Source organism: Pongo pygmaeus, chromosome 2, assembly GCF_028885625.2.
Source record: "Pongo pygmaeus isolate AG05252 chromosome 2, NHGRI_mPonPyg2-v2.0_pri, whole genome shotgun sequence".
In the NCBI taxonomy this organism is placed as follows: domain Eukaryota; kingdom Metazoa; phylum Chordata; class Mammalia; order Primates; family Hominidae; genus Pongo; species Pongo pygmaeus.
The window spans coordinates 117,957,677-117,971,144 of NC_085930.1; the positions used below are offsets into that span (position 1 = coordinate 117,957,677).

Below are 13,468 nucleotides of genomic sequence, written 5' to 3' on the forward strand. Positions count from 1 at the left end.
GAAAAAATAAATATTCAGGCTCATATTTGGATTCTTAAATTTAGGATAACTGCCAACATCAGAAAGCTAAATGGAGAATATTTGCCAACCCCATCTTTCCATTAGGGGAAGGTATTAATTAAGCAAACACAGTGCTTTTTTTCACAGTAGCTAATGGCTCAATAAGAAAAAAATGCAACATCCTCTTGTTATAACACTTTTCATGGTCAGAGTAGACCACGGAAATACTAGTAGACTGAAATTTGAAAAAATGGAACAGATTTCATAAGGAATAAAGCCAATCAGAGTATATGCAAGAGTTCCCTTTCAAAGGAAAAAGAAAACAATAGTATAGAATGAAGTAATGGTAATCTGCTAGATAGAGTTTTTAACTGGCTGCTTAACTCTACCCACAGCTGAACAACATAAAAACAGCAAATCTAACAGAGAATGTGATAACATGAAAAACAATAGAAATTATCCAGATATACTCCCTATATTCCTCTCATTGGTAATAATGTAATAGTTTTTAGACAGAAAGTATAAAATACAAAACTATTAGTCATTGTACTGTGATATTAAAGTGAAAACAAAGGGGTTTTATTTCCCCATTAATATCTTCCAGAAGGGCCAAACCTCAGAGTTCACAGCTCTGTTATTTCTTAAAGAGATATTAGGTAGACACGGGCTTCATCTAAATGGAATTGCCAATGTTCTAGATCTTTGCAATTAAATCGTTGCTATATTTACTTTGTTTCAAATTACTGGGACAAACATTAGCGCTTTTGAATTACTGACTCACTGTCAATACTAGTGGCACTTTCCATTGTATGACCCAATTTAACAGGCAGGATTAGACCATGCCTCTTCTGATTTTCCTCCAAACAAAGATACCTTGTTTTCAGGTACATAATGAAACTCACATGAAGGTAGAACAGGGTTTGGTATAGGGCTGCTGTTAATGATGACACGCAGGTTTTCCTAGTTGGTGAAGTATAACTACGTACTTTTAATAGTCCTATAACTAATAGGAAGGTATATATTTTAAAACTGCAAACTCCATGAATGAATGAAATGGATGCCATCTTATTTTCAGGACCCTTTAGTATTATGACAATAAACTACAGTTGGTTAAGTCTTTGCTAAGGCATATCCCCATGTGATGGCAGTTTACTTATAAATGCCTGAAATACCTTTTCCATGCAGTATTCATGAAATAGTGTTTGAAGGGAATACAGTGACACATAAGAAAACACACATTGGAAGACATAGTGAACCAAACTGGTGGTAAAAACATGACCTTCCTCCATAAGGTCAAATAGTTTTATTTTGATTAAACACTACAATACAGTGTATATCCATTAAAAAAGAAAACTCTATAATGTATATAAATTATTCCTTCAATTCATCAATTCTTCTTTGCTTTTCCATTACAGCTTTGGTACAATGTGATTTAGTATATAATTTTTAAATACTTTTAGCATCACAAACTCAACACAAAGTACAAAACTAATCCAAATTAGGGATATTGTAATCTACACAGTGGTATTCAGTGGTAGGAGAAAATCTTACCTTAATGAATTCATGTCACTAGCTAAGCTATAAAGGCATACCTAGCAGACATGACAGAAATATGCACCATTAACCAGCTAACGTGTATATTAGTCTTTGTTTATTTTTTACAGAATACCAGCAGCAATCATTTGAGTGTTGAGTGAATACTTAAGTCCTCAGCCAGTTTTCCCACCCTGTTCCTCTTCATTCAAAGGCCATGAGAAATATCTGAAGAAATGTACCACAGCCAGAGCTCTCAGAATTTGACCTGCCAACCGGCATTGCTCATACTTGCACAGTTTGTTCTGCAGCTAGCCGACATCACTGGGACAGTGCTGGAGGGGCAGTGTTGGCCAATCAGCCTAAGGTTGTTCTGAGGGGTGGGTGGTGTGACATTACAGTAAACAGGCATTCCAGTGGCTGGGAGTGACCCTTGACCTGCCTGGTTAGGTAGCATGATTGGCTGTTGGTATGACTGCTGGGGCAGTCCTTGAGAACCCTGGGTCATTGGCACCTGTAAAAAGACACAAGCAAGAACCCTGTATGAAGAGGCTATTGTGGTCTGTACAATAAACAACATGGTGTCATGAAAAATATTCAAGCTTTTGAGTTAGACCTAACAGGTCATCAATTCCAGCTCTGCCATTTATCGGCTGTTTCACATTAGGAAAGTCACTTAACCTCTCTAATTCCCTAGTCCATTGCGATAATGACATACATGTTTCAAAGTGCCATTGAAAGGATTGAAGGGATGGTGTACAGTGCCTGGCACACTGTCTGGAATGCAGTAGATGCTCAGAAGGTGTCAGTTCTGAGTTTCCTTCCCTTCTCTCTCAATGACCTCTAGAAACTATAGTCTAGATCTTCCACTCTGGGTTTCTCCCAGTTTGAAAAGCCATGTTCCCTTTCTGATTTTATGCAAAGTGGCCTGGAGTCCTCCATAGTAAAAAGGGCTTTTGTCCTGGGCACCTACTATTCTCTCAACCTGCAACTTTAGAGAACACTTATTGTGGAGCTGGAGGTAGAAGTTGATGCAATGTGAATCAGAATAGTAGGGTAGGGGCCCTAGGATAGGTCCTTCAGGGTCAGAAGCACCTGGTACAGTTAAATGTAATTATTATACCATTTCACTAACTCTTTATTTCTACTTCTGGGGTATTTTAGAATATACATCACAAAAGGATACATAACAATTTTAAAATACTTAACTTGGGTTTAGTTCAGAGAATGTAGTTGTTAGGCTCCAAAAATGCCCTTTAAATGAATTTGAGATGCCATATTAAAATCTCTTATAACTTAAAGTTATGGAAAAATGAAGTTTATTTGGGTGTGTACAAAAATGAATGGGAATTTGTCATGAGTACTTTCTACCCATAAGCAAAATGCAATAAAATTTCCAAAGGTCTTTAAGAATAAAACTGTAGACTAATGTATTTTCTTCCATGAATATGAAGTTATATGGAAATAAACTTGGCAGAGCATTCAAAAGCCACGGTAGTGATAGAAGCATGTATTTTGCATTTTCTACTTTTCTATTATAATCTTGATTCAAAGTAAATTATCAACAGTTATGGGCCAAGCACCCACTACTCAGCCAGCCACCCAAACCACGGACAGACCCACAGCTTCCACTTTGGCAAATGCTACTTTATAACCCACAATTTTCCAAGCTGCTTATGAGCACCTGATAAGAAGACATTGTTGGGTAGGAAACCATCACGCTTTGCACCGGAGTTCCTTGTTGGTTATTCATCACGTTCTGACTCTGAGGTGGCTGCTGCACTCCTATTAGGCCTTGGAATCCCTGTTGACCAGACAAGACTGGCTGGTAACCTGTGAAGAAAAGAGATCTTTTGAACTGGTTGTGCACAAAGAACACAGTGATGTTTCATGGGGTAAAAGTACTGGTTCAAAAGGCAGCCTTCAGACATCTCAATCTCCCCATTCAGAATGTGTTATCAGATGTTTATTCCCTAAGAATGCATTTTCTCTTTTTTTTACTTTAAGAGTGAACAAGATTATGGCTTTAAAAATTCACTGACATTTCTATTGTTATGCAGAATGGTCTATTGAATACATGTGACAATGATAAATTCTTCATGGCACAAAAACAGAAGACTCTATTGATACCAATTGACTACTATAAATTACACCTTTCATATTTGGCTTTTTCTTTGGTTTTGAGGATATTTGGAGAATTCACAGATTATCAAGTTGTTTTAAGATTAAATTGACTCATTCCCTTACTATCCTCTTTTCCTGGACAATCTCATTTCACACACAGAGACCACCAAACAGCCCGTTAACTTTGGATAAATTCTATTTTTTTATGTCCTAGTGAACCAAATGACTTGCTACCCTGAGGAATTCACAATAACCATTGCCTTAGACAAAAAGGCAACAGCAAGTGGGACACATGTGATGCTTTTCTTCTGTTTCGCCACTAGCTTCTGAGAGAATTTTTTGGTAAAATACTCCAATATGTGACCAAGTATTAATACACATAATAGATAATAAAGAATACAATATTCAAAAATTTATCTGTTCATGTCTTTCTGGGTGGGTCAGTTTGTTAGCCTTCATTTGTCTTTTTTTATTTTTTAAGTAGGCCAGAATTGATTTATTCTAGTTATTTAAATCCTCACTTCAATGAGTGGTTTAAAATGCATCCTTATAAAGGAAGCCTGCGGATTGTTCTTGTAAATGTTGGGAAGAAAGTTATGATTTAGGTGAAAATGACACAGTGGTAGAGAAATGAAAGACATTCATTTTATGCTGTATAATAAGCTCCTTCCAGAGCTCATATTATTAACCATGTAGAGTACCTGAGAGTAAGTGGAACTGCTATCTTAATACAATTCTCTGAGAGAAAAGAATCTTTAAAATCCTAGATTTTCTTAACACAAATATGAACTAACTTTCACAATCGGATTTTAAAAATTGAAACTGAAAGTTAAAAACTAGCTAATCAACATGCATCGTTAATAAATAATCTATATATTGAGTGCCTCTGAGAGTCTTTATATTAAAGAAGGACCACATTATATTATAGTCTTTATAGAAGAAAATACTTAACTATCCTTGGATATACAAAATGTATCTTCATTTATTTCAGAAATATTATGAAAATTTGGCTTGCAAATAGTCACTGAATTAGGAGATTGGCTCAGTTCATCAAATGAGATAGAAGCAAGGTGTCCTCAGTTTGGAGAATTGGAGAGTAAGCTTGGGAAAAGGCCTATTTGGGAGGTCTGCCCTATGCCTACAATTGGCGAGTGGAACCAGTGTGTAATCTAAAAAGCTACCCTTTGACCTTCCTTATGTGTCCCATTGTTTTACATTCTTATTACTCACCCTAAATCATCTTCATAGTGGTTTCAATTTACTGAATTATTTTAAATTATTGTAAAGACACCTCATATTACAAATATAATTGAGGGTAATAACCACATTTCTTTGAGCTACATTCTGTCCACAGTAGACAGTCAGAACCTTCCTTTAATATGCTTGGCAGGTCTATTTAAGACTAACAAGATCAGCTCAGAGTTCTGCATACCTACAGTGTTTGAAGTTTATACAATAAGGAAAAACCATCAGACCTGGGAACAAGAAATGCGATTAATCACATATTACCATTTTCACCACTTCTACTTCTCTGTTCTCATTTGCAGAGAGACTTGAGAGAAAATTATTTTCACATTAATTGCAGAAAATTGTTTTCAATTGTTTTTCATTGTCTAGGTCTCCCATTGTGATTCATACATCCAATTGCCCTGAAAAATTCCATGGCTATTTTACCATTTTATTATGACATTATTCCAAACCACATCAAGCTCTTTGTAGCATGAATTATTATATACATAAGAAAATAACTCTGGACGATCATAGAAAACTTATAACCAACAGACTTCCTTCTGATTTAGTTCTATAGCAAAGAGCAGGCAATGTACACTCATTCTCAAGTCCATGTAATTGTGAATATAATAAGGCCTTACTTCTGGCTGAAGACTGAAAGGACAAGTTGAAAATGAGAGGAGTGCCATTTAGTACTTTGGATTATATTTGTTTATACACTGAAAGGCCAATTGGCCTCAATGGATCTTCACAGAATATATACAGTTACAATGTAAACAAACAACAACAACAGAAATGGAGAGGAAAGGAGGGAAGGAGAAGAGGGAAGTGGGGGAAAGAGAAGCGGGTTGCTTAGCGTCTGAAGATTATTTATGTATTTCCTTATTGAATCCTTCCATCCTTTCACAGAGGCATTTGTTTGAAAATAAATTAGGTGGCCTATAAGAGATTCACTTAACACATCATCTTCTAAACCAAAATTGGGTGAAGGGAAAATAATAGAGCTGTTAAGACATTCAGAAAGCAGAATGTCTTGGTTGGAAGAGGAAGCAATCCTTAATATTAAATAATATTTAAGAAGAGAAAAAGAGTGGGCAGGTTGGGTGGCCCCATCCTAGTAAAGGTGCAGAGCCTGTGACAGCAGAATTCATCTTTGCTGCCAGCCCAGATGCAGCTGCCCTGCCACAGCATCTCCTTCTCCAGGCCTTCTCTGCCTAATGATTTGTGAACTTGAATATTCAGTTATGCATAGCAATGGGCTACGAGCTTTACACTGGGGTTCCCCTGGTAAACACACTTAAGGCAAATACAGATTTATGTGGAGCGTGAATACTCTACCATTTCAAAATGAAAACTTTAGTGTAAGAAGAGCCCAATTTATATTCACGAATCCCATTCATTTCTCAATTCTCTCTCCAGGCAAGAAATTTACACCCGCAATGGTTTAATTGGGGTTACTCATTTCTTTAAATTATTTCACAGAAGGTAGAGAGCAGAATAGTCTTTAAGACAGGCAGCTGTTTGGATGTGAATCTGAGTTCTGGTCCAGAAATAGACAAATAGAAATAAAATAGCAGTGACCTAAGAATGAACCGACAGTGTCTGCCTGGGACACAACATACCCGAAGGCAGAGATGGCAGCACTGGTGGGAACTGCTTATCTTGTCTATTCAAATGAGAAATGTGTTCCAGTTTGTCAATTCTTAGCTGTGAAATGATCACTTTTTCATATTTATTGAGGATTAGCAAGATATAATGCATCTTGCAAAACTGAAGCAGCAACAGTATCTGCCCCGTAGGCTTGCTACAGAGATGATAAAGACATTATCTATTTTTATTATTTCTTTTTCAGTCAAGATCGATTCAATTTTCAAGTCACATGTGTCATTTATTTTCTGGAGGTAAAAAGGTTAGGAATGGACAAATGCCTCCTAGCAAATTAAAGAACGCACTTGGCAAAGATCGAGGAGTTTATAAGATTTAAAATGTCTGCATTGTATCAATCTGAAAATGGAATAGGTTTTCTACTAAAATACAACAGTTGCATACTATTTGTAGCTTGAGGGCATTTGGTTAATATTCAGTCAAGAAAACATTTATCTTCATGTAGCACAATTATGAACAATTAGAATGTAAATTGATTAGGGATTGTAGATTGGCATGGTTGTGACTGATATTATTTTAACTCTTATTTGAGTAGTTTGTTACAGTTTCAATATTTTGGAAATGAATGAAATGACAGACAAAATAGTAATCTCTATTTCTGCATTTCTATTATGCCTGCTGTTAATTATGGAGGTTGAAACAGGGAAGGGAGTATAGTGAAGACAGCAAATTTCTATACCAAGCACATTTCTTCAGAAGCTGGCCAATTCTCACAGCCTCTCCCAGTCCACCCAAGCAGTGTGATATACATGTGTCTATTAAGGGAAGTAATCTTAATACGGTAGAATGTCTTTTCAAATGATTGGAGTTAGCAAGCTGCTTCATATAAAAATTACTTCTCTTGAAGACAAGATACGAATATTTCTCCAAATTTCAAAGGAACCAGCAAGAGCCTTGATTCTGAATCAAACTCTGCTCTTTGTACATGGTGTGAGGTAGAATTACAGTAGCTTGGCTTAATAGTATAGCTGGTGAAGAATATGAAGAAGAAAACTGCTTATCCAGAAAAGCCCTGTATTTAGCTGCAGTTTTACAGTTTGTGCATTTTGCCACTTTACAGTATCTGCCTGGTTCTGTTTTCTTGGCTCCCTGTCAATTCTTCTGTACTTTATCTTCTTTGAGGATTTTCCATTATAAACTAGCTATATTTGTTGATCACTTACTCTAAGCCAAACAGTGAATTAAGCTCTTGTTATGACAATCTTAGGAGGCAGTCATTATTACTAAACTCCATTTGCAGAAGAGAAAACTGTGACTTAGGAGGATATAGTAACTTGTCAAGGTCACACAGCTATTACGAGGAATTGTAGCTAAAATTTAGGTTGTGGTTTTCTGACTTTGGCATCCTTGCTTTTCTGTGCTAAATTGTAGTACCATTTATTTATACATTCTTCTAGTTCTCATAGCCCTCACATCATCCCTTTTATGTGGCAAGTATTCAATGACTGTGTATTACATTAATTGTTTTCTCAATATTTAAAACAATTAAGTAAAAAAGATAAGAATTATGCTCCACAGTTTGTTGAACAAGACTTTATTAATATCAAATAAAGAAAAACAAGAGAAATTAAATGTAAAACATGACTGCCTATCAGTATCAACTCATATCACTCAATAACAGTTTGAAGGCTTGTTACTTAGAGAGCGAAAGAGCAGGAAGACCGTTGAGGGGTGAGGTATGGGTGAGGCTATTCAAACAGACTCTCGTCCCTTCATTTACTTCATTTCTAATCAGTGATACTATAGTTTTAAATTACTAGGACCATTTCAAATAATGGCTTTCCTCACAATCTTTGAAGAGACTATATTTATTCTGGTTTGTTTTCTCGAAATAATCTTAAAATCTTGAAATATGCAAGTAGCTTAATTCTGCATTAAATATAAGATCAATTCAATGATTTGACTGCTCCAGGCTGCTGGCTGCCTCTGGGAAAGTAACTTGGCCTTTAGAAACAAGAATAGCATTTATATTATTTGAAAGATAAAATTAGGTTATAAAAAAAGAAGATACACAGGGACTCTGCCAAACAACCTGGGACAGCAGATGAAGGCTTGGAGAAATAAAGGCCCCTCAGGCCACTTCTACTTTTGGAATTCATAGACTACTGTCAGTCTGCTTTCTAATTCTGTGAACACTACGGATTTTTTTCCTGTTTCACTTCATTACTGGGGCACATCACCTTTAAGACAGAAATATTTTCCAGCTTCATCTATTGATAGCACTGTGGTGTTCACGGTAGTAGCCTTAGGTGGAGAAAACAGACACACGGCTTGATATTTTAGTATCGCTATGGTTTCTTGAAAGAGGAGTCACCGCCTTATGCCTCAGAGAGGTGAATTTTGGGGTCGTGGATGTTCCTGCCTCCAACTTCTCCCTCATGTAAAGCAGAAGAGAGTCTCCACAGTTTCACTCACAATGAAGCCTATCAGAACCAGGGGTCCTTGGGCACAAGGAAGGCATCGATTTTACTGTTAACTTTGTTAACATCGATTTTTTGTTAACTTTGACAAACAAGGCGTGACTTTTTCTTTTGCCTGTATGCCAACCTCCCAATTTATGTAATCTAAAACCCTAAGTAGAACTTTTTTTTTTTTTTTTTTTTTTTTGAGATGAAATCTCACTCTGTCGTCAGGCTGGAGTGCAGTGGCGCAATCTCAGTTCACTGCAACCTCTGCCTCCTGGGTTCAAATGATTCTCCTGCTCCTGCCTCAGCCTCCCAAGTAGCTGGGAAAACAGGCACACATCACCACGCCCAGCTAATTTTTGTATTTTTAGTAGAGATGAAGTTTCACCATGTTGGCCAGGATGGTCTCGATCTCTTGACCTTGTGATCTGCCTGCCTTGGCCTCCCAAAGTGCTGGGATTACAGGTGTGAACCACCACGCCCGGTCAGGTAAAACCTTTAAAACAAGAAAGCAGTATAGACTAGACTGGAAGACATTATTTTTAAACATGCTTACAAATTAAGATACGGTTAAAATATATACTCTTGAAATCATAATTAGGTACTGTTCTTATATATGAAGTAAAATAGCATAACATGGAAAGACGATGTACAAGAAATTGCTTTTTTCCCTTTAACTTTCTTTTTTAATGTTGAAGTTCATTATGACTTCTTTCATCTTTGACGTAAATGTCTTTTTTTACCTTATTTATTGGCAGTTGCTGTATCCATCCTCTTTCTTTTCCTCACCATTTATTACTCACTGGTTTTAATTCCTTAGGAACTTGGTACAGGATGACCCGCAGGGAGTGTGCATGGGCACGGGGGTAACGTAGTAGTCATCCTAGTAATGGCCTGTCTATCCAAATGAATTTGAGGGGAGCTGTGGCAGGCCCTAAGTAGAACCATGCTTCCTGAAGCAGTAGTTTTTCTTCGTACTTCCTCTTTTGCTCATTAGCTTTCATACTACGCAGAATGTAATTCTTAAAAGCCTCTTTACTGTCCCCTGAGAACATTCATGCATGGGTCATTTTCTAATGGCAGTACAGATCAGATGAACCATCCTATTACTGCAGGCTCTGGGGCCTCTTCACTGCAATTATCCTATCCTGATCCATGTTATCACAAATATAAAGCTGGTTTTCTTTCTTTCTTTCTTTTTTTAAATCAGGGCAAACATGAGACACATTGTTAAATGACTAGAGGAATGGATCATGCACGGAATTTCAATGAATGCCTCCAAGGGAAGCCAGCATTGAATTCCATTTTAAATGGAAGAGGCTGTCATATTATTGAAGTAATTCTCTGAACTTTCCTGGCCCATAGTGCTGTGCTGACATCCAGAGAGCTTCAACAACCCAGAGGGAGAAAGACTGCATGAAAGACTCACAAACGTCTTACTTTCTTAATGAGGTTGCGTGGCTTAGAAGAAAATGTGGCATTCTTGCACCTCTACCCGTCGTGTTAATTATGGATATACTTAAAACCAGGCTGGGAGGCAGCAAACTACTGCTGAGGCAACATTAAGAAGCTTTTTCCCCAGACCAAGCTTGGGGCAAAGTCAAAATGGAGATGGCTCTAATAACTGTCCCCATGATAATATTCCTCCTGGTGGATATTTTCATTGATGAAGTGCTGTTGGCTAGCTGACTACAGCAGATAATTATGAAGTCAAAAGTCATGGGGTCAACATCATTGTGATCAAATTACTGTCACTGTTGCATGGCTACAGGATGTAACCTAGCCTTGGCCAATTATCTTGAAATAAGTACGATGGCCACAGATTCAATCTGTAGAAATCCACCTGTCACTGCAACTGAAAAAAAAAAGAAATTATTTCATAAGCAACTGATGATAAATTAAAAGTGCCCCCTCTTTATATAATAAAGCATTATATATTATTATTCCCAAGGAGTCAAAGATAACTATCTTCTTCGATTCCAGACTGGCAGGACTCTTGCTCAAAGATTGTTCTAGTAGTAGGTTTAACAATAATATTGTTCTAGTGGTAGCATCTACTGGGAGGCAACAGTAGTTTTCTAGGGCAAAGACAATGAAGACAGGAACTAAGGCAAGGTGGTATAGGAATGGAAAGAAGAGGGACAGAGAGTTATTTAGGAGATGAGCTGTCAGAACATGAATCTATGATTTCTGGTGGTATCACATGGTTGATGGACATGAGCATGAACTAACTGACTGCACTGTAATCATGAATATCAGTAGTCTGTTGGAAAACTGTCTCTCTGAAAAACAAAAGCTCTGATTTGTGGTGTTTGCTGATTTCCCTAGTGTAAATATTCCCACCATGCCTACTTTCAAGCCTCAAAGGGCTTAACAACTAGTTGGCAAAATTCCTGGTTTTTAAACAGTTGGCTCTTGTGAGCCAGCGTGAGATAGCTCTGGCATGCTAATGACCTAATAGTCAATGTCAAGCAATCATATTTGCAGTTCATGTACATTTTTGTCCCTTTGATTCTTTTTTCCACAATGTTATTGACTATTTATTCTTGCCATTTGGTGTAAAAATGACCATAAAAGCCATTTACAGAGCTTACACAAATGGTGGAGACAGGCCATAAACAGAATCTTGCAGTACACTTGGATAGGCACCTGTCTCCAACTCTAGGATCACTGAAGAAAGAGTACTTACTTCTATTGTGTGTAGGGATATGAGAAGCATGCAGTAGAAAGCTTCCAGGAGGTCATATTGAACCTAGCATTAGATGAGCAGATATTTGCTAATGGGGTAGGGCAATGTGGAAATAATCAGAATAAAAGAGGCATAAACATAAGGATCAGCGTGTGCAAAGGGCAAAGATACAAAAAAAAAATGTGTTCAAGAATTGTAAATATACAGGCATAGCAATAGGTGAGAAACAGGCAGAGGAAGTAGAGGATAGAAATGGAGCTAGGCTCAAATCCTCGAGTCTTGAAAAGCATGCTATAAAGCTGGAATTTAGTGTTGAAAGACTTAAGGTGCCATGTAAGGTTTATAAGCAGAGCAATGAAATGATCAACAGCCATTTCATAAAACTTCTCCATGAGACAATGTGGGGTTGTGTAACTGGAAGTAGAAAGTCTACTGGAAAGCAAAAGCAATAATCTAAGGCAGAGATGATGAAGACATGAAGTTAAGAAAAGGGTGGCAGCAACGGAGAAAAGAGACATATCAGAGAGAGAGATAGATGTAGGATGTGAACTGTCAGAAACTGGCATCTATGAGCAGAAAGGAGGGGGTGAAAGAAATTAAAAAAAAAACACAAGAATAAATTCCAGGTTCTAATTTGGGTATGGAAGTGGAATGCAGTACCTTAGCTATAAATACAGAAAGAACAAGTATAAAGAGATGATCAGTAAACACGTGAACAAAAAGTCTGGGGTTTGGGGCTCAGACAAACAGCCTGTCTTAAAGGCATAAATTTGGAAGTTATCAGGACATAGTTGCTCTAAAGACAATATATTTATGAGTGGGTACCAATTGAGAAGACTATCAAAATGGAGTTGTAAGGCATAATCATATTCAAATACTGGGCTGAGAAAATAAAACATGGATAGGAGAATGAGGAGTAGTAGGAAAATGAGAAGAACCAGAAGAGAATGGTATCAAGTAAGAAGAGGTAGGGGAGTGTTTCAAGAAAGAAAAATGTGACAATGACCACAATTGCAGAATTGCCAAGGAAGAAAAGACAGCAGACCCTAGGTTGAAAAAACAAACAAACCGGTGACCTCAATGAAAGCAAGGCTAGTGATGGGTACATCAGCCAGACAGGAAGAAAAAGAACTCCTTTGAGAAGCTTGAGAAGCCTGGCAGTGAAGCACCATGCTGGGCAGAGAAAGGAGCAGAGAGCCAGAGGGAGGCATAGGGTTGACGGGATTTTATAGTTTTGTTTTTCTTGCTCTTTTAACATGGGATAAATGTAAGAATTAGTATATTTTAAAAGAAGGGATTAAAATAATGAAAAACCTGGGAAAGAGTAAGAAAATCTATGAACCTGTCATAATTCATAGCACATTCAACATCAAGGGTTGCATACAACCAAGAAGGCTGGGATTTGGGTAACAGAGAGTTGAACTTTCTCTCTGAATCATCTAGTAGCTCTCCATGTCACCTACTACTACTATATACCTTATTTGATCCAGCAGCAAAGTGTCCTGGGGTTTTTCCTCTTGAGGACACAAAACAGCTTAGAGAGCTTATTAGGGAGTTACAACCAAATGCTATAATATAATTCTGGGAAGACAACAGAAGCCACCCAAGATAACTTCTCAGAAGAACCTGAAGGAAATATGTGCTTATTTATTTGATGCACATGATTAGTGTTTTTTGATCTACGTGGAATTGCAATAACCCAGGGAAGACTTGGTTAAAGATCAAGGAGAAGTCCATGGTCCCACAAACTCTCCACTGCAAATTAATTGACAGGATCAGTTGACAGGAATACCATGCTCTATGTTATTTACTAAAATGGACA

The 13,468-nt window shown here is 37.3% G+C and overlaps 1 protein-coding gene across 16 annotated transcripts in view; it reads right to left on the reverse strand.

Annotated features, from left to right (window-relative positions):
• Positions 1–1,267: 1,267 nt before the first annotated feature.
• ARPP21 (cAMP regulated phosphoprotein 21) overlaps positions 1,268–13,468 on the reverse strand; it is a 157,213-nt gene continuing 145,012 nt past the window's right edge. For all 16 annotated transcript variants that reach the window (XM_054482510.1, XM_054482511.2, XM_063662059.1 and 13 more), the window contains 2 exons: positions 3,218–3,366; positions 1,268–2,047 (listed from right to left, as the gene is read on the reverse strand). In XM_054482510.1, coding sequence (XP_054338485.1) covers positions 1,790–2,047; positions 3,218–3,366 — 407 coding nt within the window. In that variant the 3' untranslated portion in view covers positions 1,268–1,789. The remainder of the gene's footprint in view (positions 2,048–3,217; positions 3,367–13,468) is intronic.